General features: G+C 43.0%; 1 protein-coding gene across 1 annotated transcript; it reads right to left on the reverse strand.

Moving 5' to 3' along the window:
- CAPN9 (calpain 9) lies at positions 1-25,726 on the reverse strand. The gene is made up of 20 exons (XM_072331835.1): positions 25,514-25,726; positions 20,459-20,528; positions 19,909-20,027; positions 19,315-19,448; positions 18,558-18,726; positions 17,525-17,608; positions 17,173-17,258; positions 15,016-15,093; positions 11,890-12,050; positions 11,048-11,205; positions 10,214-10,422; positions 9,403-9,439; positions 7,836-7,916; positions 7,260-7,317; positions 6,643-6,707; positions 4,333-4,401; positions 2,890-2,968; positions 1,969-2,085; positions 868-926; positions 1-50 (listed from the first exon to the last, which is right to left on the reverse strand). The coding sequence occupies exons 1-20, from the start codon at positions 25,724-25,726 to the stop codon at positions 24-26; spliced, it is 2,073 nt and encodes a 690-aa protein (XP_072187936.1). The 3' UTR covers positions 1-23.
- Positions 25,727-27,545: the final 1,819 nt, after the last annotated feature.

A 27,545-nucleotide genomic window follows, 5' to 3' on the forward strand; every position in this document is an offset into this window, starting at 1 on the left:
CAAGGCATCCAAGTCCGACTTCCTCAGATATTCATTGCCAGGTTGATGAACTAATATTGAAAAAAAGATCAAATTTACAGTAAGTAATTTCAGGTCCTTCACCTGCCTCCCCAAATGAAAGAGCAAAGTTCAAAAGCGCTGCCTCGCTCTGATTTGATCCCATACAGGGAAAGGGATCTTTGTTCACTGGCTTTTATGTCCTGTTGCTACACGGAGACCCTGGCTAGTATGCAAGCAGAACTTTCCAGCATTTACTTCTGTGTTTGGAGGGAAGAGGGTAGAGCACGTTGAGCACTGGATGCCAATAACAGCACTGTGTTTATTTCCTTCACCGCAGCCCACATGAGCTTTCACATTTGCTGTGCCAGGGAACTCAATGTGCATTGCCCCAGGAAACTTTGGGTGAGTGTAAAATGAGAGACAGAGCATGTGTGCAACAGGAAGACAAAGAGAGCACAAAGAAAACAACAAGCCTATGCTTAGAAGTTGAGGATGCACATTAACTGAGATGCGGATTTCAACTCCTGAGAGATTCACAGGGAGGAAAAAAGTCCCATCCTAGTTTGCTGCCTCTTCTTTCCCCCACTGTGAGCATGCACCCAAGGAAGGTAAAAGCAGAAAAGCCAGAAGGGGGAGATGGAAAACTGTCTGTTTGCAATGGGGCAAGGAAAGAAATAGCACCAAGGGGACGTTATCATCATACATGCTGTAAAATCACAGCCCTGCTGAAATCTTTGGCAGACAGTCTCTGCCACAAACACAGATTTCACCTAAAACACCTCACAGAAATTCTCCAATTTTTATGTGAGGACCGAGCTCTAGAGAAGCCCCATCATTTTGCTGGTGTTTATGAAGCTGTGCTCATACCTCACCAATGTTCAGGTTAATGAAATCCTTGTTTTTCACACTCAATGCTTGGAATACTCCTGAAATGAAAAACAGGACACCGGAGCTATAAATATGCTTCATTCATATTCATGCATCAGCTCCCCGTCCCACTGTGGGCTGTGCCTAGGACAGGAAGGGCCTGGCACAAAGGCTGGATGCTTAAGGCTGCTGAGTGGTGGTGGCTGCTCTGAAAAATGAATTCCTTGCAAGAGGAAAAGTCTTGCTGTCTTCAGGCCTCTGTGCAAGTCTCACATCAGGAATCAAATGCATGTGAATGTCTAAGCACTCAGATTTGGATAGTCAAGAATGAAGCCAAGCAATTTACATTTCTTTATCTAATTTTTCTCTCAGTACTTTATACTTCTTTTGCCATGGACATAACTGGGAAGCAAAGAGAAAAAAAAAACAAAAACAAAAAAGTGAAACATATCACTCAGTAAACTTCATTGTGATTCTCATTGTGTTGAGTGGCATTGTGTTGAGTTTGGAGCCACGCTGATGATCACTTCAGTATTTATCCAACCATTTTTACCTGTCTCTACTGCTTCTGCTCCAGAACAAGTGAGACACTGCGTGCAAATGACCTAAGATATAAGGTGCCTGGATGAGCAGAGAACGGTATCTTCAGCCAATCCAAAAGAAACCAGAGGGAAGTGGTGACAGTAAGTTTGAGTACTGGCGAGAATAGGGGCTGGACCCAACAGGACCACACAACTGCTCCATATTTTTATGAGTGCGATTTGGCTAAAAGCAGGCTGGGCAGCACTAGTCCAATGGGTGAGCCACGAGAAAAGGACACAACACAGACTTTGCCAGCATTCTTTACATGCCTTCTGCATTGCTGTGGAGTTTATGAAGCTGGCTCTATTCACATGGGGAAATTTTCCATCAGCAGCAGAGCATTTTTCTCTTTACAGGAGAAAAGCTATTCTAAAAACAGACTCTAAACAGAACTATTTTATGTTAGCCATTGAATATACACACTTCACCTCAGATATTATGCAATATGCTTGAAGGCAACCAAAAGTGGATTTGCTCTTTTTCAAAGGGAAAGAAATTCCAGAGGAAGAAGATACTCACGACTTGCATTCTCTAAGCGAATTAAGCAGTTTAGAAAATCATCAAAATCAATCTGGAACTGCTCATCAGAGTATCGCAGGACAATCAGCTGTAGCAGGTAGTTGCTGAGTTGGTATCCTTGCCAAACACACAAAGGAAAAATGAGCACCCTCATAGAACAGGTAGGAATCTGCAAATCTGTACTAATGAATGTTGAAAACCAGTTAATGGGAGGATGTGCAATGGCACACATCCACCCAGAAGGTGATCTGATTGTGAAGTGAATAACTAACTCTGAACAACTAATTTTGCAGTCACTGGATATGACAGACCACTCTGGCTCTCTGAAAACTGAAGATTTCTGCAAAGCTAAGTGCTTTAATGATAAAAATACTCAGTGATGTTATGCAAACTCACTGACTGATGCTCTTTATAACAAACAGCTTACCCACTGCTCCTATACACCGGAGGTGGAGATAGGCTCCAAAGTGTTTTCCTTTTTCTAACCCTGCAGTGTTGAGTTTCACAGGGCTTAACAAAAATGTAAACATTTATCCAACAAGCAGGAGGATGGGCAATACCACTGGCCCATCACTGGCTGCTTCCAGCCCCAGCTTGGCCATGCTGCTTCAAACCTTTCTGGTCACAAGGAAAGCTAAGGTTGGCCAAGAAAGTGCTTTAACTAAAGGGATGTCTGATCTTACCTACATCTCTGTACACATTTGGGAAGAGGCTGCAGGGTTGTCACAAAGAAGCATGCAAGTTTTCATTAGATGCTAAAAGCCCATTTACTTTCCCTTCTATATATCTAAGTCTTCTCTGGGACTTAGAGCTTCTTGCAGTTAGGGGGTGCCTAGCTGGCATCATCGGTTGCAACCATCTTTGCCTACAGAAAATATGCCTGACTTGCCTTACCTGTAGTGCTTATGGTGCTTGTCTTACCTGCAGCTTTGAGAGCACTGCGAAGCTCATAGGAGGACATGGAGCCAGATTTATCAGAGTCATATCGAAGAAAGATATTCTGTTATGAAAGGAGCAGATGGAAGGCTCAGTATTTTCACACGAAAAGGAGTGCAGAAATGGCACACAAAGGCAAGGTGTTGATCTCTGTGTGGCATAAGCACTCAAGAAAGCTGACAAGACTTTAGACTAGATCTAGTTTGATCTTCAGTAACTGAGAAGAAATTCTGGGACCCAATTCTCTGTCATATGAACAGGCTGTTGTGAAACTTAAACAAGTACTGCCAAACCCAAGCATTCAGAAATAATGAAGTGCTCCTCATAAAAAGAGTTCTATGTTTTTTAAGAAGTAATTTTATCTGAGAAGGATGTATTTTTATTTGTCTTCTAACTTCCTTCTCCTAAGGCAGCATCCTGAATCTCTTTTCGTGTTTTTCTCTGTAATCCTGAAGGTAGAAACATGTTGTTTAACAAGAAATTGAGATTATCCCTTACTCATTTGCTTGTAGATATAAAGGTACTTAAGATATACCTGGTGCAACTGGCTTTAATTTTGACCTAAGTATTAAATGATCAAGTTAGAGTTCAAATCCATGCTTTTAATGAGATGACAAACACAAATCTCCTTTAAAATATGAGTTAAATAGAGATGTTTTTACGTTGTTTGAAATTTTCTATCAGATATATGTGCAGTCTTCTTACAGAAGACAAGAATTTCTCAAGCTTCCTTATTAAAAAACAACGCATCTTTTGATAAAAGAGGTATGACACTAGGACCCAGAATAAGCGTTTGCCATTTCCGATGGCACAGACAAGAAGCAGAGAGCTGCATATTTTGAATGCTTGGGTGAAGTATGAATTCAGAAAAAAACTATTAATGGCCATGAGGAAGCAATTAAGATGCCTTTATTTGAATATTCAGTCTGTGCCCTGATTCTGAAAGTCTGCTTCTTTTTACTGCCATATACAGTGGCAGGGAAATGTGTTTAAAATTGGAATCAGCTTTCCCAGACTTCAGTACTTTTGACTACTGAGAGATCGATAATGGAAATGCAGTGACTTATGATTGTTTCCTACTAGTGATGAATCATCATTTTCTTCTTCTGTACACCAGTTATGGAAACTCCTTAAGTTTCATTTTGATTGGATTCCCTGGTAGCGCCCACTACATTCTTTGTCCCAAACATACTTGATTTCCTTATAAAAATCTCTGTTATTTCCAGAAAACCATTAAGGTTTAGCATCATGGAAAGCTAAAGATATCTTTGATGATCCAAAACAAGCAGTACACTCTTAAAACATTTGTTTCGAGTTAAAATTTCTGGCTTATAAACACTCCTGTCTCTATTTTTCTCTGCATATGCATAATAAACCTGGCACGAAATAGCTTCTAACGTGAAGAAACAAATACTTAATGTCACCTACTATCCATTTCTTCAGTTTTTCCCAGAAAACTTTGAACTCACTGAATTCCAGTTTCCCGTTGCCACTTGTCTAGTAATCTGAATTAAGGAAAATGACTCACTGCATAAAGGTGCAAATTCCAGCTGAATTTGCTGTTTCTTTAAACATATAACATTACATACTTAGGGAACATAATGTGATAGAAAAACACAGCTGAACAATGCAGGCTCCACAGGAATAAGAAAGACAGATTGTTCTGAGGCAAGAACAGCTTTGGATGCAAATGTGATATAAATGATTCAGAGAATGAAATTACCTGATTAAAACAAATTGCTACTGCAGTTGAAGCAGTTAGTCAACCAATGTGTTATTCAGTATTGTTATCTAGAGATGAGGCTTTACTGCAGTGACTCCATCAAAGATTTAGTGAGAGCTGTGAGACAAGGCTGGCAAAATCTGGTCTGAAATAATAGTCTGTAAAGTAGTGCTGAGAGGTGGTGACAAGATGTACCTGGACCTCACCGTTCCTGAAATGTGAGGGTCTTCTTAATGCCTATTGTACTGAGTTACTGACAGTCCCCTCACTCGTATTCCTCTTCCCCTTCCCATCTTACTTTTCAAGACAAAGCCCTTGCTCTTGGACACTAGCTCAGCAGGGGTTCACAATGGCCAATATGTGCCAAGCTCTCCCTTGTTTAAATAGCATGCTTTTGTTTAAGCATCTATACTAGTAATATTACTGAGGGCACCCGTAAGTTCCATGGACATTGTCATTCCTATGGAAAGTCTGCCTTTGTATCCAGCCAGGTTCTTCCTCCTGGTGTCATATCAAGATTTGTTCCCATCCACACTGCTGCATGGTGACTACAACCAGGGAATTTGATGGTTTGTGACATGGAATGGACTTGCAAGCATCAACTCAAGCTTCCATTTGTGTCCTTTCGCTCCTCCAGTGTACTTTAAATGTCATGACCAGAATGGGATGGTTGTGTCTGCATTCCTCGTTCTTCCAAAGCAGATGAAGAGATATCTCCCCATTAATTCAAAATGATGCAGAGATTTTCTTGGAAGCGCTGCAAATCATGGAAACTATTTGGTTATAACCTAAATAGTAGGAGCTGTCATGCCCCAGGGTCAAGTGTAGACTCTTGTTCTGCTCCAATACCATGTAAGGATGAGAGGTGAACATGGAATGGCTCCCTACTGAAGCTTGGTTTCTAAGGGAGGAGATTTTGGACTGTTCCGCTCTCTCTAGTTGCACATGCATAGTGATGGGTCTGCACCGAATTTTAATATTATGGGCATGGCTGTTACAGGATACAGTTTTGGTTTGGTTTGGTTTGGTTTGGTTTGGTTTTGTATTGGAAGTGTTTGAGAGCATGCTACTGCCATCATGGACTTGAGCAACTGAAGGAAGACATAAGAATTTGCTAGTTGAATAAGCAGGACAAAACTCAAATGTTAGATAATTGTCTTGTCAGAACTGTATCTGTTTTTTCTCTTGTAACAAAATCAGCTGTCAGAAAAGCATACAGCCAAAAATAGGTCTACCTGAAGAGCAGCCATACTAAATTCAACAGACAGCAAAGCATTGCAAAGGATGAACCCAGTGGAGAACTACCAGGGCTCTGATTCATCAAATCTAATATCTGCACCATCATTTAGCATTTCTCACAGTCAAGCACATCCAGAACAAGCATAATTACACCATCCTTTTCACTGTCTACAGGAGAAGTCTAGAAAGCCAGCATAGATGTAGACATTTCCATCACAAATGCCTAAATTTGGACATAAAAATCTGACCCACAAATCTGCTTCCTGGAGTTCCATAGTCCAGACAAATGACCAGATCTACCAGCTTTTCATCTAGCTGTCAAGAAGCCCACAGCCTTGATGTCAGTAATTTTCACCAGTCTGCTGATTCCTAATTCTTTGTCCCATAATTTCCATGCACACGACTGTCTGGTGAGTTCCACTCTCCAGACAACAGACTAGAGTCATACTTCAGTAATCTCTTCCAGATCTTTTTTTGAATAATCCGCATCTCAAAAAATCCGCTGTTCTGTATGTAAACAATTTGAGATTTACTTCTACGGGTGTTCAGCTTGAAGAATCTCAAGACAGAAAATGGTCTGTCTTGAAGATCCTTACCCTGAATTTCTAAAGCAAAAATCGGGATACAACTTTCACTTCTTTTTTCTTTTCCTTTCCAGCGGACGGTGTTCTCACATGACATTGCTGCACTCATTTCCAATATCAATGACAGGCCCTGCTATGAACAATTATATTCAGTATTTGTTCAGCTTCACAAGCACTTATTTAAAAGGATACATCCATAAGAGAAATGATGTTTCGGCATGAAATGAGACTTAACTTCTTGAATTTGATGTCCTTTCCTGAAAAGGGACAATAATAAGAAAAAAATCACTGGGAAAATCTGCCTTTTATAATTCCATAATAGAAAACGGGATTTCATAAATTCCAATAGCTGGCTGTTAGGCCTCACTGTGGAAGGACCCGTGCACTGGAACATGACAACAGCCCACACTGCATGGAAATCACAATCCAGACAGAGGAGGTATGAACTGAAGACATAAAAGGAAATATTCTCTTTGTTTCTTGTTATACAAGGGGCCTATAGCAGTACCGTGAACTATGTCCAGGTCTTACTAGTCCCACTCCCAGTCTCTCTGGAGCAGAACAGAAACGCAGTGTAAAACCAGCCTCATAGAATTGACATGGATCATGCTGGAGGCAGAGCAATCAAGTGGTTAGATCACAGACTAGATGTTTTTCCAGCTCTGCCCTGGCTGGAGGACACCATGCAAGATTAGTAACACAGCCTTTATTTTTCCATCTGTGAGGGAGCTTAAGAGCAGCTTTTATAAAGTTCTTTATGGCTCTTAACTGCATGCCACTGAGCAACTACAGAGATTATCAGTACTTACTGTTTTTTAATACTGCATTTAGAACATATTCAAGTTCTTCTGCAGCTACTTCCATGTCCTGAAGTTAGGGGGAAAAAAAAAAAAAGTAAAAGAAAAAAGACAAAAAAAAAGAAAGAAGCATCTGTTGCTTGAGTGTTTCTAGAATAAGACATATCAAAAACCTCAGAAAATGTCATCCTATTTATCTGCACTTTGTCGCACCTCAGGAAAAGAGAATCATACAAAACCCAGAAAAGGCTAAAAATCAGCTGGCAAAACACAGACGTGCTGCTGTGCATGAGGCTGTCTGCAAGCAGTCTCAAGACGGAACCACTGACTTAAAGAGAAAGAAAAATGCAGCTGGACGCTGAACCAGGTTGGCGCTCTCAGGGCTTGAGTTCTAGTTCTGAACCTCTTGTTTGCTTAGCAGGAACTGTGTCCTTCTACGTCTAAGTATAAGGCATGGTGACATCTGGTGCCTAAATGACACACTACAGCTAAGCACACTGCCCCCAAAATGCAATTGGCCCTGGGAGGGAGCAGAACTCTCTCCTCCTTTCTACATGTTGCCATGACCCACAAAGATTTTGCACTCACCTCTCCTGAGATCTGCTCAAACAGTGCCCGGAACTGCTTTTCTTCCTCAGTTTCTTGTGGACTTGGGGTTGGGTTTGGAGGCTGCAATATCAACCACAGTAAGAAATTGTAGGTAAAACATGGTGTTTCTCCTGCACACAGTCCCTCTTTGCATCAGGAGACCATAACATATCTTACAATAAGGGTACATGCTCCTGAGCATTGTTTGCTTTGATGGCAGACCTCTGGCCTTCCTAGCATCTAGCTGTCTGAGGGGAGTCTCATCCCTCATTTCTTTTTCCTGAGTGATTACATAGTTTGCCATTGCTTTGGCCTACTTCAAAACTATGACCATCCATACAAGAAAATGCCTCTTGTCTCATCCCATCCCTACAGCACCCTGCTTCCACAGTCCTTCCTGGAAGGACTAGTTCAAGGAAGCTCTTTCTAGAGGCATCATCCAGGGATTTCTGGCCCCTCTCAATGGCAGCAGCTAGAGGTGGCTGCATCTCAGCACTTCATCCAGAGCCATTGCATGCCTAGAAACATTTTCAGATAACTGAGAGCCTGAGTATCATTGCAGGAGTGTAGAGCCCAGGATTCAGTCTGCCAATGAGACATGCAACAGTATAGGGCCATTGCTATAGCTGTGGTGACCATGCAAACAGAGAGCAGTTGTTGTGCCAAAAATGAGAAAAGGAAGGCAACCAACAGCACAATACAAACAATTGAGCTTTGCTTTTTCCACCCAAGGAAGACAAAATATGGGTGATATTTAGTATACTGTCACTCTCTCGACACTGCTTGGACACTTATTTTTTTACCACATGCCTGTTCCTCACTTCGTACTGCTCAGGTTTGGGTGCGTTCCTTTAATGATACTGGACAGATTTACTTTGACCCTGAACATGGCTCTGTGGTCGTAGAAATGAAGGGGTACACTTGCTAGCTGGTCTCTGGAGAAGCTTTCTAATAAAGAGATCAGCATGGAATCCTGGCTTTTCTTGTTTGCATAGGAATTCACACCACAATCAGCAGATTAGTTGCAGGGAAACACTAAAACAGGAGCTGATTTGGATTCAGCTGCAATTGGTGATCAGCAGGCAGGTCAGGCCATTTAGGAACAAAAAGCATTTAATCTCTTCACTGGGTACACACGCATGTACGAAGCCTTTCCTTCCAGGCCCCGTGGATACTGGTAGGTTTGTATTCAAAACAAACAGAGGTCTGTGGAAATTCTAGCGCCTTTTATTTTTTCCACAATAAACAGGATTTGAACAGATAGGAAAGGCCACGTGCAACCCCACGCTAACTGAGTTTGCACTTTCGGTGCACCTGTGGTGGCTGACAGCAGCCTCTGGCCAATGTGACCGCCTTGAAGCAGCTGCAGAAGTATAATGACTGTGATTTTGATTGTTATAGCTCTTTTACCATATTCAGCAGAACTGAATGCTTCAGTCACTCACACAAAGCTGGCAATTGTGGAACATTCCTGGGAAATGAACGTGTTTTAGCCGAAGACAGTAAAAGCAGTGTGAGCTGGCTTACACTGAGCTATCCTCTTGCTATTTTAACTCTGTAGACTTACCTCTGGAAGATCAATGGCAACGTTTTCATCCAGATCCCTGGGGAAAACAAAACCTTATTCAGTATCTGAAGCCGTTCAGTGTCTTCTTAGGGTGGAAAGGGCACAAGGCTGCTCATTACATTTTCCAGAGGTGAAAAGTAAAACTGCATATATATATATATTTTTCTTTACTGAACTACTTATGTTTAGACAAAAATAATCAGATTTTTTGCACAGTTCAAATTTTGGCATGAGCCATTATAACAGATCTTAAGCAGGACTCAGTGAAGGCACAGCCTCTGTGCATGCTGTCTGCAAAAGAATTAATCTTATTAATTGTGCACTTTTTTCCCTCAGTTTTGTTTTTTCCATGCAGAATTGTCATGTGGGCAGACTTTGTGAGGAAACAAAGAGGAACCAAACGCTATTGCAGCCACATATTACTGAACAGCAGCAGGCAGCTAGCTGTTTTTCCTTGCAACCTTCCATTGGAATCAGCATGGCAAGCCATATTCATCCACCTTCTACGCTCCTCTCCAAAATAGCCAGATTTAGCAAAAATGGGCAAATGCAACTGGAGATGGATTTTTCCCAACCACTTTGAAAGGAACCAGGCAGATGAGCCTTGACTGAGTTCAGCCTCACATGGGAGGGCACACTGCAGGCCAAAAGCCCATTTTCAGACCTTTCCTTATTCTCCTTGCTAAGCAAATAAAAATTGCAGAGTGGCAAAAAGCCCTCAGGAGCCTCCCACGACAGGGTGCTGTCATAGGAGTTGGCAGCCTCATGCAGAGGAAAGCACCAAAAGGCCTGGTGCTTTTTGCTGACTTACTCAGTGATGGCCTTCTTCTCTGAAAAGATTCTCAGGCAGAAGTCTGCCTCCTGGTGTGGCTCAAATGTGGTTGGAACAAGGATGTAGTCACCTGGTGGCAGCTTGAATCTGTCAGACACTTCCCTTAAATTGATGTAGGTTTTGCTTCTAGCCTTGGAGGCGTGGTACCTGAAGAAGTCTTTGCTCAAGTGTTCAACTCCACCAGGGCTCTACAGGGGATTCAAGGCAGAACTGCATTGGTTGTGGTATACTGAGGGCTACATCCACCCTCTTCCCAGTCATGCATCAAGCTGCCTGATGCAACACAGCACTGATTGTTACCCCCTTGCCCAAGTGCTCACAGAATCTGGCTCATGCTTTTTGGCAGGACATGTTACCAATGGTTCTCTCCCACCCAGAAGACAGTCTAAGGGGACACTAGGACACTACCTTGCTGCATGAACATTCCCTGTTAATAAATACCACAATCTTGGGTAAGGTGTCACAGAGTACAGTCCTCTTCTGGATAGAGAACATGCCTCAAAAGATTTTCTAATCCAAACTTAACGCAGGGACAGGAACCACTGTGCATGATGAGCCCAAAGAGGCTCACAAGAAGCAACATGCACTCCCTGGGAGCCAGGCAGGGGAATGATCCAGTCACAGGGCTAAGGAGTTTACCCTGGATACCCCTTGATTCTCCTTTGAAATGACTCCATGGGGCTTGATGAAACTAAGAAGAGTATTTTAGGAGAAAGGGCCCCCAAAATATCTGATGTGTGGCAGGATTACCAATCTGGAGAAAGATGCTAGTATTGATGGTGTGGCTACTGCACTGTAAAAGCAATAGAGCACCTCATAAATGGAGTAGCCAATGCTTAGCATTTCAGCACCGAGCTTCCTGAGTTTACGGCGATCTTTTTGCATCAGTGCTGCTATGAACGTGCAGCCATCTTGACCATCGTCTTTCTCTGTCAAATGCAGCTTGATTTGTGGATTTGTCCAGAAAGTGTCTGCCAAAGTAAAGAACACCAGAACATTTCTCGCCTCAGAATAATACCACAACCACACACACACACACACACACACAAAGTAAACAAAGAGGACAATTAAGCTGAGGTTTTGCTCAAAACTATTTTTCCGTCAGTTGTCATGCTTCTTTCCACTCGATTCTGCAGAAAACTAGCCAAATCCCAAAGTCCTTCGTGGAGTTAGGTGTAGAAAAGATTTTAGGGCTGATATTTTATGAAGTTACCGTGTTTTAAATAAAGCTGTCAGCTGGGATTTTGTTCACATAGTTACACTGATTCCGTAGTACTGGTGCCAATGTGGAGTAACACAGTTCAGATCTACAATGCTACTTCAGAGCCACATAAACATGCTGGCTGAGCTGGATTTTTGTCTCATCTTACACTTACTGTTGCATTTTAAGTGACTTATTTAGAGCTGGTACAGCTTGTACAAATGTAAATGAGAGACAAATCAGATCCAACAAACTTGAGAGCAAAGCAAGCAGTTTTTTTTACCCCAAGTCTCAAGTAGGACTGTATTTGTACCTTTGGCTGGCTTCTACTAGCTGAAACTCAGCTGGTCTGTCCTATTTGCACAGTTGTGGCTCTAGGGTAACAGGAGAGGTGGCTGAGAGAGGTTAAGGGCTTCTGTGCTTGTTTTTCATTTTCAAAGCAGTATCTACTTGCCTAGAAAATTTCTGCATCCTCCTGCAGTGGATCCCCGGACCCAGCTCCCCTCATGGATGGTCACCTCCCACTTTTGGGCAGTGCTGTCTTCCAGGGAATCGGGAGTCAAGTTGCAGATCTCAACTTTATCAAAATGCACTTTGAAGTCTTCAAACTTCATCCTGAATGAAAGACATGGGGAATTAATGGACAATTATTCACTTCAGTGAAGGACACCCAGAAAAGCACTTACACTCCAGGGTCCCAGGGCCAGACTACCAGCTCACATGGATTTGAATAGCTCCAGTGACCGTGGAGATAAGCTGGACGCCCACAGAGGAAGAAGATAGCTCTCATTCATTGTGGTGTGAAACACAAACAACCCTATTGTTATAGCCTGATTTTGACATCGCTAACTGTTACTCTCCCAATTTTATTCATTTACAGTTGAGTGTAAGATACAGTGAAGTGACACTGGCATGAAACCTACTATGAAAAGAAATACTTAACTAACTCTGTCCCCTGGACTTCCAGATCCTAATGCTGAGTTGCATCCATACTGACAAAGAACCAACCAAAGGATAGCAGGCATCCATGGAGGAGCCAAGTTTGCCTACAGATCATCTGTGCTTTCAACACCAGCCACATGGCAGCAATACAAGTGACACATTGTGATGGATTAGCCAGGCTGTGGTACATCTAGCCTGTCCACACTGCAGTTAAAATAACATTTGGGCCTCTGGTAAGGTTCTTTGGCTCAAGTTTCTTGCCCTTTCCTCCATTATGGATGCCTGGGACTTTGTCTTAGCAAAAATATGCACCAAGCAGAGGGGCAAAAAGTATAATTGGACTTGAGTAAAGACACCAGCCAGCCCTTGAAGGTGATACAGACACTGCTGGAGCACCATTCAGATCGCAGTACATGTATTTTAAACCCAAGGTGGATACATACACATGATCACTGAAAGGGACAAGTTAATGCCAAAATACAATCCTTTTTTACTTTCTATGTTGGATTGGTTGAACCTAGCCTACTCAGCATGCTAAGAAGCAGATAATTCATGGGATTTAACTAGCAAGTAAATTGGAAAAGAAATGCCAAACCTTCTGGCTGGGGAGCTGGGTATTCAGGGCTGAGCCAGGAAAAGGGACAGCTGGAGACAGGCACCCAGCTGTGCACAGTGTGCAGCCCTGGGCAAAGGGACTGAGCAGAGAAACTGCTCCCTCCTGATACAAATTCCTGTAGCTATCCTCTTTCTCCTGTGACTAATGCATAACAGAAAGAATAGAATAGAAGGAAAGTAAGAGCTCTTCAAGACCACATTGTATATCTGTGCTAGCAGCAGATAGGACTCAGCTAGCAATCAGTGCTGCTCACTGGGGAGAGCATGCTCCATTTTTCTGCTGTGTAAGAAACGGGTGTCTATGGCATCAATAATGTACAGCTGCTGTGGGACATTTTACAACATTTTTTTTTCAGTCAGGGATGAAACAGTAGAACTTGCATTCCTGGGATTTTTCCTCTTTCTTGTCAGCTGTTCATATATTGCTAGCCTTGCATGCCACAGCCTCTGTTAATTCTTTCTGTGCTGCTCAGTACACTATAGCAGGAACAGTGTAGCAAAATCTTTGCCTCTAATTTCCTGGCCATTCTAGGCAATCTGGGGCTCTTTGGAAGCATGCTGCAAAGCAGATGAAGAAACTGAATTACTTTGCTACACACTGTTTCTAGCAGCATCTCACAAAGATCACTCCAGCTTTCCAGGGAGGCAAGCCAAGTCACCACAAGAAGTCCTGGTGAACAGGCTGGCTGAAGGTTCCCAGCTACAGAAGTAATAATAAAGCTCCATCTCCTCATCTAAACTGTGCCAGCAATAGGAACAAACTGAAAGCATGGGAGAAGCAGCTCTGTTTATCTCGTTCCTCAATGTCTTTATACCACAGTCACTGATCATGCACATTCTGTATACTTATCCCAATGGGGAAACCATCAAGGTGTGTCTTAGAAAGGGCAAACAGACAAACACTCCTTAGAGAAATATGCAAAAGTCAAAAAGCATTAGGACAAACAACTCTGATGGACTAGGTGGAAAGTTTAGCTGGTCTCAAAGTTGTCTGACTTGTTCTGGAAGAATTTATTATATTTTACATATGATTTTATTCCACTTAACACCTTAATGGAAAATTTCATTCCCAATGGCTTTTGTTTCTGCTCTCAGTGTCTGAGATGCTGTATGAAGAAGACCAGTATTTGCCTGGGTGTGCTGAATCTCATTCATTTTGTTGACCTTCGGAGGAAATACTTAGCTATCAGAAGCAAAATAACTAAAAGATGTTTAAGTAATCAGATCAGTCACTGGTCCTACTTCCATCAGGAGCTATCAGAGTATAGGATAGATCATTTTATGTGACTAAATGCTGTTCGTCATCTGTATTATATCACCTTTCAAGCCTAAAGTGAACTGGTGGGAAAGATCTGGAATAGTGGTGTTGAATATCTCTCTAGATTTATCTCTGTATAAAAGAGATAAGCATCTGGCACCAGAAAATATGACAAGACGCAGCATCAGTAGACCATGGCATGGCTGACATGGGGTAGGGTGGGAGAGGGAATCTTGTGCAAGTCAGCCATCTGCTCTGCCTGAGATAGTGAATTTGGCATGAAGAATACTTCACACTTCTAAAGCAATTGCTACCACAATTTCCCCCCTTTCCTTTCATCTTTTCTTAAATCTTTCCATCATTTCACACATATTCTGGAGCTCTGGTACTTTCTGTAACAAGTAGCATTGCTTCTACGTGCCCCCTTCCCTACCAGTGTATGACTAACATCAACCCTGGAGGCATTTCATAGCTCATACAGTGCATACAATGCTCCCTTGTGTGCTTGCATTCCTGTTAAGGATTTAAAGGATATTACAGCCATGGGAGACACCAGTATTTGAAAAATGCTAATACCACTGACTAAGCTGATGTTTAAAAAGCTGTTTGTTAGTAAAACACGCGTGCTCACATGAAGCATGCAGTACCTGCTCTCTACTAGGAGGAAACTGAGCATCTGATCACTCAAGTTTCTTCCTAATCAATTATTTTGATCATCTGTGCCTTAATTTTTGACTGGAGTCACACTCGAACTCCGTGGCTTACCAGAATTCTCCATCATCCAGTGCTGTCTGAGCCAAGCACTTCTGCTCTGATGGGCTGACCAAACGCCACTCCGGAGAGCTGCAAGAAAATAAAATGAACATTTACTGTGAACAATAGAGTGTCCTCCGTTAGGAAGAATATCCTGAGTGGGAAGGGGACCCACACAGATCACGAATACAACTCTATCATCAAGGCCAACTCCAGTAATTGAATACAACTTCAGCAGAGCACATGGCGTTTAATTTCTCCTCACTCAGAACAATTGGCTGGACACATCAGCAAGCTGCTGTTCTCCCAAACGTGTTTTCTTTGAGCAGCACAAACAAATATGCTTATTTTAAACAAATATGTTTACTTTAAAAGGCTTCCTGAACCCCACTACCATTTCATCTAGCGGCATAGTCTCAGCTAATGTACCTGGAAGCAGGACAGGGACAAAGACCCCCCAGACTTCCCTGAGATCATCCTGTTTGAACTATTCTCTGCACTGAGCGCTGGGATTGCTGCCAGGCATTGGAGCTCGGTAAAATGTAGTAGCACATTTTAAACACCCAGACTTCTGTAAATCACACTCCTCTTTAAATCTGTTTGTCATCCACAGGCAGACATTTTGACAGTTGACTCAATGGGAACCAAACAGGCTCCCTGCCCTGTGCAGAGAGATTTGCTGAAGTAGCTGGGGTCGCAGATAAAATCTTTGCCTCCTTTTTCTTTATCTTTACGTCTCCAGCTGCAGCAGATCAAAACCAAACAAAGAAATCTAAAAGCTTTATTAAAAAACAGGAAATGCCCTAACACATTTCCAATCTGATAGCATGCATAAGGCACCTCTTGTGAGGTTTTCAGTTCCAGCAACCATTGCAAAAAGTTAATGCAGGTTACTGCATTGACCTGGGGGACCCAAAGCTTTGCTCTGGTGCCCTGAGCTCCAGAAATCCTCCAAAGTGCAGAATCAGAGTTCTGCTTTACAGAGAGAGCATTTTCAATATACAATCTGAATCGCCAGATGCCTGTCCTGATCTTAACCTCTCTATTTTTTTCAATATTTCATCACTCATTGTATGTGCCAATGATCCACATTTTTCATATTAAACAAAGGATTTGAGACTATGCAAAAATATTTCATTGATTTGCATTCGAAGGAGAACTAGAGGGGACTAGAAGTCTCAGCAATTTTAAAGGCCCCGCCAGGTTATGGCTCCTCTCTGTCACATCTGTGTGAACAAGAAAAAACTCAGTTAGAAGGAAAAGAAATAAAACAGAAGTGAGATTTATGTGTGTAAGAACAAACTGGAAAACTGCATGTTGGAGGGGAGATGTGTTATTATTTGTTTACTACACGCTTTTTTCCCCCCCTTTTGTATTATTTGCACGTTACTTTTAGTAATAGAAGCAGACTGTTTTTCAGACCAATCCTGTTGTGTTTTTGTGTCTCCCCACAACTTTGAATGGCACCACAAGGGGAGAGTCTCATCTAACTGCCTTAGCATGGAATCATCATAGAATTATTTGAATTAGAAGGGACCTTTAAAGGTCACCTAGTTCAGCTCCACTGCAATGAACAGGGTTTGCCTTCAAGCCTGATCTTGAACGTCTTCAAGAACCAGACACCCACCACCTCTTCAGTCCACCTGTCCCAGTGCTTTACCAACCTTATCATAAAAAAACCTTTTTTTCCTACATCCAACCTAAATCTCACCTCAAGGACCTTGCCCATTCCTGGGTTTAGAGACCCAGAATATAAATGCAACTAGAGGGGGCGATACAATATCAGTTTTAACTTCATCTGCAGTATGGATATTGTGTTACAAGTACTACAGGGACAGGCTTGTATTAAAATATATATATATATATATATATATATCACTTCAAACATGTAATTTTGGGGAGTGTCTTCAAATTCACTTATCCTATTTATATTAATGCATGATTTTTACTAATACTGGATTTTAGGAGCTAAATAATCTGGACAGCATCCCATTAATTGAGCAGCCCTGAAAATATTGAGGATGACATGCCACTGTGACAGTAATGTTGTTAAGCATACGCAAATCCTTCATTTAATTATCTGTGAAATTACTGCATCTACAGAAAGCTAGATGTAGAGTAGCAGATTGATTTTTTGTATGGTGAGTATATATGGTACAGTGCACGCACTTGTCACTCCAAGGCCCGTTCCACTCCACTTGTCCCCAGGGGTTCCTTATTCTTATGAGCTGCACTTTCCGGCCCTGATAACTCACCTGCAGTAGAAGGAAGCAGAGAAAATACTGAGTGTCATTAGCTAGGGAGCAGGTCTTCTCTAGCATGAATATGCTGGACAAGTTGGTGTAACAGCTAGGCTAAAGATGCACTGCTACAGGAGATGCAGGAGGGAAAGATGGGTGGGAATTTGGATAAGTCCCCCAGGATAATTCCTCCCATCTCTTAAGGGTAGTAGGCACTCCTTTGTCTTATGACCAAACTCCTCCTTGCCCTGCACTCCTGACACAAGCCAGAGGGAACGTACCTCATCAATGCCAGTTACAGAGTAAGCATGTCCCTTTATGAGGCCAAAGGGTGTCCTGGCTTCTGACTCGGCAGCACTGCTGGTCTGAAATATGGAAAACAAATGTGAATAGATCTCTTTTCTTGGTGGGACTGCAAGAGGTGCTACTTGGTCCCTTCCAAGCATCAGATGGGAGACTAGTGGCTAAACAGCATTGTAAACAGGCAGTTTGTCTTTCTGCTCCGTGCAGGCAGTAATAGTGCAGCGGTGCCATCTGAAAGGGAACTTCTTAGAGCTGTGTGGTTTTCTTTTTTGGAGCGTAGTGCATTCTGAGGGAAAACAAGGTGGTTCTCTCATTCTGGTGAGGAAACTTGGCGCACCTTTGTTTCTGAATTGCTATCCCCATTGGGCACAGTGAACAGGGAGCAGCAGTGTGGCTTTCACTCTTGGTGCTGAGCAGCTTGGGCTTTTTTCACCAGAAAGCCAAGGACACATGGGTGGCTCCTTTACGTCAGACATGCTGATGAAGCACTGTATAGCCACCCACATATCTGCTATGTGCCTGAAACCTTTTATTGGGGAAAAGGGAAGATTTCAGTATCTGGAGGGATAAATCTGATGTGCTTTAAAACCCAATCACTGTTTACAAACTAATACATTGATTCTGAAAAGTGTCTTGAGTTCCTCAAGACCCAACATATGCTACAGAATCTAGGGGTGAAGAAAAACAATATTTAGTCTCCAGAGCCTTTAAGTCCTCACAAAGCTATGGCTAGTTTTAATGCCAAGTCACCACGTAAGCCAAGAAGTAAAGTTCACTCTCCCCAAGTGCTCATACTAATGTCATTATTGCCTTAAATACTGTGGCCATAACCTGATGAAATGTGATGAATCTTCTCTTTTAAACAACTTTTAAACTAGAGGTTACATTAATATTACATATCTATCATTTCATAGCTATTATTTACAAAGTCCAGGGCATACCCAGTGCATATTTTTCAATGCAGAAACCACAAAACTAAGCTGAGAAAATCAGAACCCATTTCTTACTCACATCAATAGAGCAGCCCACCATTGATGATCTTTTCAGAGCTTTTTCTAGGATTTCATAGAAATTGTCAGGAGCTTTTTTAACCTCATACATTTCTCCCACTCCCCCAGTGAAATCCTCCATGGCTTCTATTGTACTGCCTCCTTTCAGAGCCTCATAGCTGCCATTCAGCCTGGAAAACACATTAACGAGAGTCATGCTTTCAAAGCTTTGAAGATATCCGTGTGTGAGAGCTTTCTCAATACGTATAAAATCGCAGCAAGGGCACTGAGATTAAGAGAAGTGTCCCAGAACACAGCCAGGAGGTATGTGAGTTGTAATGGGAACCTTTTTAATTCATTTGATCCTCCATATCTTCAGGCCTGGGGCTTTTCTTATGTTAGTGCCAGTCATCACGTTGGCAAGGGCCTGAGATCTTTGGACATCAGCAGCTTGTCACTTCCCAGATCAGTTACAAATCTAGAGAGCCAGAATCATCATATGAGTCTCAGCAGAGACACAAATGGTAGGATTCAGGCTTTGGTCCAGCTCTACTGCTGTAATCTGTGACTGTACCTAATGATCTGATGCAAGATGGATGAGCTCACAAAGGATAGACATAATATCTTCATATCAGGGCAGCAGCAGATGATAATAACAATAATAATAAAAACAGGATAGAAGCTGTTAGCTTGAATTGTATATAACATATTTACAAATTGTGCATAATGTATGTACAAATAATGAACTGTGCATGTACAGTGTGGTACACCAGACTTACTTGGCATAGGCTTTCTCTAGCAAAGCACTCCAAAATTCATTGTGTTCAGCTGAATGCACGAATACCAACCGGTCTTTGAAGGTGGGCAATCGATCATCAATCACAACATCCAGCCACTCATTGTGCTGCCAAAACTATTTAGAAAGGATGGAACATGAGTTGGTTGACAGCGTGTCATTTCCTGAGCATAAGAATCTGATATCTCAGTGCTTCTAAGCATAAGTTAGTGACAATCAAAAGCTTGCTCAGAAGTCAAGGATAAACCATCTACTCCCACTGTGCCATGCTAGGTTGGTCTGAAGGAAGGACACAGCTCAACTCTTTATTAATCTATAACACTTTATATCCTAAGAGAGGTTAGGGTGGAAAATGAGAAATGATTTAAAAAGCCATATTTCTCTTCACAGAGACTGGCCACGTATATGCCTGTAAAAGGCTGTTCCTCAGAATGCAAACAGCAAATTAAGTTCAGTGATCTTACTTTTTGTGAAGTTTCCTCTGGAATAAGTGACATCCCCACCACAAAGCAAACCACAACATGCAACAATCAACTGAGCAAAAATGTTGTCATGCCGTGCCAGATGTTCATCTTACCTGGAAGTGAAAAATCCCAGCATAACCTGGCCCAAAATTCTGATCCAGCGGCACTACTCTTGCTAGTGTTTTCTCATTCAGTGTGAGAGAAGCTATGGCTGCTAATAGCCAGCAGTCACCTGTGAATCAAGAAGGGGGAAGAAAAAGCTTCATTTTCTTCCATTTGAGAGGAAAAGAAGGTGTTGTGGGGATGAGGGGAGATGTTGTCGCAGACAGCTGCTATCCCCATTGAAAAGTGATCCTGTGCATCCCCAGGAAGTGTCTGTGACTAGTGAGTGCAGTTGGAAAGTGCTAAGGGATGAAAAGCTCCTTTGGGCTCCCAGTACAGTTGCGTGGTGATCCTTCCCTGGCCTTGAATCCCACTGAACCAGAATGATCCCTGGCAAAGATGAAAGTGTGCCACTAACAAGGTGGTTATGGGCAACGTCAGCAAGGGAGGTGACTCCATCCTGACTGCTCCTACTGCTCCTATCAGTTCAGGAGGGATAACATCCCCTCTCTTGTGAAGACATGCCCGCTGCTCTACACAGGATGCAGAGGAATCACTCACCAAGATCCCCTTGGCATATGTCAGTTCTTGTGGCTCCTCCGAGGATAAACTTGGGATCTTTGACAATGTCCTGGAAGAGTGGGAGTGAGACACAGAATGACTGAAAACATGCCAGGAAACATCACTGTCACTCTGAACCCAGATGTGCGGCACTCTCTGCACATGAACCATGTTTTCCTGAGCAGTGCAACCACCACAAAGAACTAGATGGGGAATCCTTGCTAATTAATTGTACTGTAGAGCAATTTAAGAATTAGCTAGCCTCATTTCCTCCTAATTAGTTGGCTGCTAATGAAAGGCTGCCATTCTTTGTTCACCCATAGGCAACTTCAAAACATAGCACATCCTGGTCCAGAATCCCAAAGTTAAGCTACAAGCAATTGGCAGTTTACTTCAAACACAGTATTATGTCTTGTATTTACCTGCACATAATACAGCCTTAAGGTTGTCAAACACTATATAGCCTATTTCCTTCTCAAATAAGGAAATAAATAAAAAGTGGACTCCAGCCTTGTTTGTTTTACAGAGTTGGTTTTTAGGAGCTGTTTTCTAACACTACCCACCCTTGTGTGCTCAGAGGTTGGAGGGTATATGTGATCATGGTGGCATTAAAGCAATTCTCAGGTATCTCAGTGGGACAGAAAAATTACAGTGGTAAACCCATAAAAGTGGCAAAAACTCCCTTCCCTTCTCCCCTTTCCAATGAGCCAATTGCATTGAATCAAATAGGAAAAAGAGGAAGATAACACATAATATACCACTGGAAGAAGTATCCTGTAGTTAATCAGATTGCCCTGATATCCTACTGCAGATCCCATTGCATGAAGTTCTTTTATTTAACCAGCAGTTTGCTAAAGAAAAGGTAAACTAAAGAGGAAGAGAAAACAGCAGAGCTCATTCAATCACTTAACCTGTGCAGCTGCCCAGAAAGAGACTGGGTTACTCTTGGTTCACGTCAGTGTATTTTGTGAGGCCACCAGGGTAGGATGCTGATAGTGTTGTTCAGCTTCTTGCACTTATTCATGAAGCATCTGCCACTGGCTACTGCAGGAGCCTGGGCTGTGACCCAGTTAATCACTACTGCTGTTCTCATCTTTACTAGCAAAGCCTGGGCATGCAGCCTGACTTTTTGGTCTGTCAGGTCATGCAATGCTTTGCCACGGGTTTGCAGATGGTTAATGAGCCAGTACTGATGCTGAAGGGGACAGTGGTTTCACTAGACAGAGTAGCCGGTTTGCAGATGTTAAGCCTGAGAGTTCAGCTAAGATGCACACAACTTGCAACATGTCTAAACATTTTTAAACAGAAAGCACAGATATGGTTTGTGGACAGTCAGAGCAGGTTTACTGCAGCAGCAGGACAAAAAGATCATGCTGTGTGTCACTGCATAAAGGGCAACGTGCAAGCGTTATCCAGTGAGCCAAGCCAAGGCATACCAGCACCACTTTTTCATTTCCTCATGCCTTCTCAGTACATTTTGTTGTAATCATCCATTTCCTATGAGGTGGCTGTGCCCAGAAGACATGACCAGCATCACAGCAAACCATGCAGCTGATCACATCAGCCACCTCCCTATTTACAAGAGCAAGTTAGCTATGACTTATCTGTTGATGAGTAAGCTTCTCTTGGCAAAGTCATCCTCCAATGGGCAGCTTGAGATGACCCACACAGCCCAGCTCCAAATTGCTGAAAGCCTTCATGCAGGTCTGAGAGGTTCAAAACTCTCTTGTGAACTGAACAAAAAGAGTGGTAGAGTGGAACATCTGCAGACCACTGGTGAATGTGTTTGAAATGACCCTGGCTATAGCAGCTTAAGCTTTCTGCTTTGGATGTCCATGGCTCAGAGCCCACAGTTCTGCTCTAGGACAATGGCTATCCTGAATCCTCTTTAAAGTACACATTTAAGACATGCAGTGGGTGACCCCAGTCTTTCAGACAAAATACACATCCCTGTCCAACATGTAACAGGGACTTTCCCATAGTACCTGAAGCATGACAGATCACCAACTCTATTCCATCCTTGCCAGAGTGCTATGATAAGGCATGTACTATATCTACACATGAGTTCACCTGGATTTCACAAGCTGATAAGTGGTTTTCTATGAATTCAATATTGGAGAGAGTGGTCGTTAGAGAAAAGGGGAAAGTCAGCCCTCTCCTGTCATCAATGCTCTATTTGGACAACAATCCTCACTGCCTACTGCCAGACTTAGCTACTGAAGTACGCACCTGCAGAAGTCACTGAGCCAACTCTCACAGCTGAGGGGAAGAAAGAATCACTTAGAAGGCTGAGGAAAATGGCACACAGCCACAGAAGAGGAAAGCAGCACCTACGAAGCCAGTCCCACAGAGGCAGCATTTGGGCAGGAAGCTGGTGGCATATTTTGTTTGCCTTTGCTGTGGAGGAGGTGGCAGTGAGGTTATATCCCCAGTGTACCTGGCTCAGGTAAACCAAACAGCCCCTCCCTGTCACCTGGCCCACCTGCTTGTTAAATACAGCCAGTCATGCATGGATGGGATGGGAGTGATAAAAGCACAGCTCACTGCCTTTAGACAAGAGTATCATGATGGCTGATAATGTAGCTGATCTTTAAGAACATGCTTTATTTTAGCAGCAGTGCTCTTGGGGAATGTGATTCTCACAGCAAGCTGTGAGAACATATAGTTGTTACCAGGAAACTGTGTGTTAGCAGAGATACTGAGATACACTGACATAGACATAAATGCTGCTGAGCATTGTGAGTCTTTCATGGCTCATTGCCTATTACACAGCTCTACAGCTAACAAATGGGAAAATGTTTTCAATCTCTGTATCTAAAGCAAGCACAAATGAAAATCAATGAAAAGGAATTTAAAGGACTTTGAATGGACTTGCGTCACGTTCTCTGTTACACCAAAGAAAACCAAGCACTACAGTTTATGAGTGGAAGTTATAAAAATATTCCTAAAGGAATTTTCAGTCTGGGTAGTATGTATACTTTAAGCAGTTCTTTCATAACATTAAAGGACAAGGCCCAGAATTAGGCCCTGCATTCATGCACAGGAGATAGCAATTCAAGGCTCCACCTGCAGAAAGGTGTTGCCTAGAAGCAGGACAAAGCGATGCTCAGGGAGATGAAAGGAGGCTCCTGTACTTCTCCTGCTGCCTATGATCCTTTGGAGTCACAGGAAGATAAATGGCATCCCTTGGGTCTCTGTCAAATATTGGTAGAGGAAATACATGGAGATCTAAGAAAAGCTGAGGCTGTTTAGCGAGGCCTTATTTTTGTGATTCTGTTTGTCTGTTTCTACTATGTAACTCCTGCCAGACCAGTGGTTGTTCATATTAGGATAATTTCCTTGTTAATTCCTCCTATAGACCATGGGAAAAATATATTTGAATTCCTTTTCTAATTTTTCATTTTTCAGCTTACCAATCTCTAGCTCTCCAAGACGGTGAGCTATAAGAAATCAATGACAGATATACTAGCTTAGCAGTTCAATTCAGATATAAATTAATGAGGGAAGAGAAAGAGAAATGCAATGAGAATTAATTATTTGATTCTTATTATCTTCTTTATTAATTTTAATTTATTCTTCAGATAATTCTGAAATTCTGATAAGGCTTAATTTCAAAGTGATGACTTAATTTCATTTGTGATGACACGTGATTACCAAACTAAACGGCTAAATATCTTGCTGGCTCTCCGAGCACTTCAGATTTATGTAGAAATCTAGATGTTCCCCTGGTGCAGCTCACTGTAGTAGAAGACTTACAGACTTAGAGTGGCTGAGGATCTGGGGTATCAATATTTATACTTGTAGGTGCATAAATATACTGATGGCTAACAGAGATGAAACTAATTCAGCTTAAAGGCTGAAATGCTGAGGAGGAGCTAGAGGAGGGTTTAACCTTGTTTTTTTGGGTCCTCAAAACCTCCCCTGAGCTGTATTTCTTTCTGCGCTGCTCATAGAAGTTCAGTCTTTTGATTTTTTGCATGGCAGAAGTTGGAGTGTAAAGGCAGAGACTGTATCAGGTGACTTATTCATCAGAGAGAAATCTCCACTTCAGCATACAAACACCCTGAAGCTGAGAGCAGTAAATACAACAGGCAGCCCACTCTCCTTTGTCCCAGGGACACAAAAACTCTCAGCTGCTACCAGTCACACCTTGAAGGAAGGCGACTCACACCTCCAGCCTGCTCCTGGGGCAGCCCTTGCACTGCCAGGCAAGGTGGCATCGGTGCCACTGGGGCCATCTCCTGCGTTTTCATAGCTGAAACTTGTTGAGAAGTAATGGCTTTAATAACACAGCAGTGGCACTCCATTAGCTATCAGACACTAAGGCATTTGAGTGGATTAAGTGAAGCTAAAATGTAGATCCGTCTCTACGTTTCTTTTGTTCTTTTTCTCTCTAGTTATCACTATCAGCAAAGGAAAGCTTTCTACTAAGTGAGAAGCTTTCAGACTATGAAGGAAAAGAGAACAAATGTCAAGCATTAGCAAAGAAATGAAATTAGCCACATATTTTCTGTGGCTACTAGTTAAACATGGGAACCTGGGGTGGTGGTGGGTTTGTGATCTGACAGCATGTGACTGGTGAAGCTTCAGGCGATCTCTGTGCTATTAATGACTGTTATGCGGGATGCATTAAGAGATACTCATCGAGCCCTCGGCTACTGCTGAATGGCTCAGTGACTGTGGTACATGCTTCATGAAGGAAGCAAGCATCTCTCATTCTTGAAAGTTAAAAGGTGGTGTTTTTTTTCCTGTTTAGCCCTAACTATGAATTTCCTCCACTAAGAACACCTGTTGTTTAAATAGTCATCACATCATCATGATGCATTTTACCTTTAATTCCCTGCATGTCCGCTCATTTTCGTCTGTACTTTTGTTTAGCAGTAATATAGGAGAGAAGCCTGATCAGAAGTTGTTTATGCATGTACATAAACACGAGCATATTAAGCATGGCTGCACATTAAGCTACAGAAAGCAGAAAAGAAAGGCAGAAGAAAAACTACATGCAATATTTAATATGGATAAACTAAAGGTGGTGAGCAGATGCTGTGTACTCACCCCAGGCCTCTTCCAGAGGAAGGGAATCGGTGGCTTTTCACTGAAGAAGAGGGAGGCATTATTGGCAGGGAAGTCAGGGTCCTCAAATAGGCAGCCGCTACGCAGGCACTCCTGCTTCAGCTCCTGGTAGCCCTTCCCTGAGCTGTGGATGCTACGTGCCTCCTTTGGCAGTGGTGGTGGCCTTGGCTTTGAGTCGTGGAGGAGGTAGGGCATGGCTCCCAATAGGGAGAAGTGCAGTGGGCTGAGGTTTAGCAGAACAGGGCACAAGGGGAGAAATGAGCGGGAGCAGCTCCGAACAGCATGGGAGATGATGAACACCCTGAAAGCAAACAGGGAGGGAAAGCGTCTGGCCTGGCCACACCAGCTGCTTGGGTGGGAGTGGGGAGGTGGTGCCAGACCCTCCCTGGGGCAGGACTGCTGTGCCCACTCAGTGGCAATGGGCCCACCCGGGGCCTGGCACCACTCCCTGCTGCCCCAATGAGGACGTGGGGATGGGCAGGAGGTGGCTGCTGACTTCAAGGTATGCAGCTCCTGAGGAAAGCCCTGGTGGCAGTGAGCCACCGGAGTGAAACTGGAGCTGCAGGAGGGTGTAGCCTTGGCAGCCACTACAAGCTCACCCTTTTCATCCGGCACCTGAGAAAAGCCTGGCATGCCTGATGGTGGGGCTGTCTCTCTGGTCAGGTGTCGACCCTGTTGAAGAGTCAAGATGTGCAGGGCTGGCCCCACGTTTGAGGTGGTAGAAGCTGATGCTGAGAGCTCAGAGCAGGGCAGGTAGCAGGAGATTTTAACTAAGGGAGGGATCCTTTAGGGATCCTAAGGGACTGTGCATTGAAGGAGTTCCTTGTGCTCTGTAACACAGGATTTTAAAACTAAACACATGCTTACTTGCCGTGACTTCTGTGTTTCACAACCTCTGTTGTGCTTTTGCTGCCCACCGCATCACATCACACATTAGACAATAAAACACTGTCCTGGAGAGGATGCCAGTACTGAGGATGCTCTGAAGAAATAATGGCAAGGTTTCAGAGCAAAACAGACATGGATACTCCTCCATGCATTGAAAGGCAAGATATACCACCCTCTCAGAACAAATTACAGTTCCTGTAACACAAAACACAGCTCTGAGTACAAACACTGCTCAATGCTCCCTTTTCTTTAATTGGCCCTTTGGTGGACCAGTCAGAGCTTGCTGTCAAAGATGATTCATGGAGAGCAATTAGGTGAAACAGAATTAATTCCTTTTTGTTCTGCTATTCTTCACAGCAGCGCTGTGAGCAAAGCTTTCTCAGAGCATATATTCCCATGTTTATTCCCCATAATTGCACCCATTGTTGATGTCTGCAGGCTCCCTCCTGAGGCCAAGTTCCTATTGTCCAAGATGCTGTCCAAATGTGTGAGAAGGGCCAGATCTTGGGCTGCAAATGTGACCAAACTTTGGGTGTGCAGCACAGATCCCAAACCACACACCTCTCTACTTTTTCTATAGTCGGTGCAGAAGAGCTGTGCCTCCAGCGAGTGATTCATTGTGTCCTCATCCATAAGATCTCTCTGGAAATGAACACGTCTTTTGACTGCCTGGAGGTGAAGGCTCCTGGCCTATCTTACTGTAGATACCCAGCTATTAAGTGTGTGTATCAAGTGAGATGAAACTCAGTTAACAAATTAAGACAGGCAAAGGGCATAAATGCCAACACAAGCCTTAGGGATGTGATGTAGCCAGTGTCCCTCATTCAGACAGCGGTTAAAATGGGAATGCTCTTTAGCCCACACAGAGATGCTGTGTATTAGGCTTGTTCTCATGTACCAGACTAACATGAGGACTGGAGAAGGAGATGCTCAGTACCCTGGACACAGAGCTTCTACACCTGCAACAGTGCACTAAGCTCCGATGGGTGCCCTTGCTGCTGAAGGGGAATTGATAGTTTTTCTCCTATGGTTATACCCTGGTGCATCATAAGGGATGTTTCCACACTGCAGCAATTCACTCAGAGGGCAGGGACAGCCCTTCCCACCTTCTCTTACCCCCCTCCGT

The sequence above is a fragment of the Excalfactoria chinensis genome, chromosome 3, assembly GCF_039878825.1.
Source record: "Excalfactoria chinensis isolate bCotChi1 chromosome 3, bCotChi1.hap2, whole genome shotgun sequence".
Lineage (NCBI taxonomy): Eukaryota > Metazoa > Chordata > Aves > Galliformes > Phasianidae > Excalfactoria > Excalfactoria chinensis.

Coding starts and splice junctions, on each gene's coding strand:
- CAPN9 (XM_072331835.1), bottom strand. CDS start 25,726: ATGCCCTACCTCCTCCACGACTCAAAGCCAAGGCCACCACCACTGCCA. Junction 12,051..15,015: donor CTGGATGATGGAGAATTCTG/GTAAGCCACGGA, acceptor TCTTTCATTCAG/GATGAAGTTTGAAGACTTCA. Junction 7,917..9,402: donor TTGCCATTGATCTTCCAGAG/GTAAGTCTACAG, acceptor TTGATATTGCAG/CCTCCAAACCCAACCCCAAG.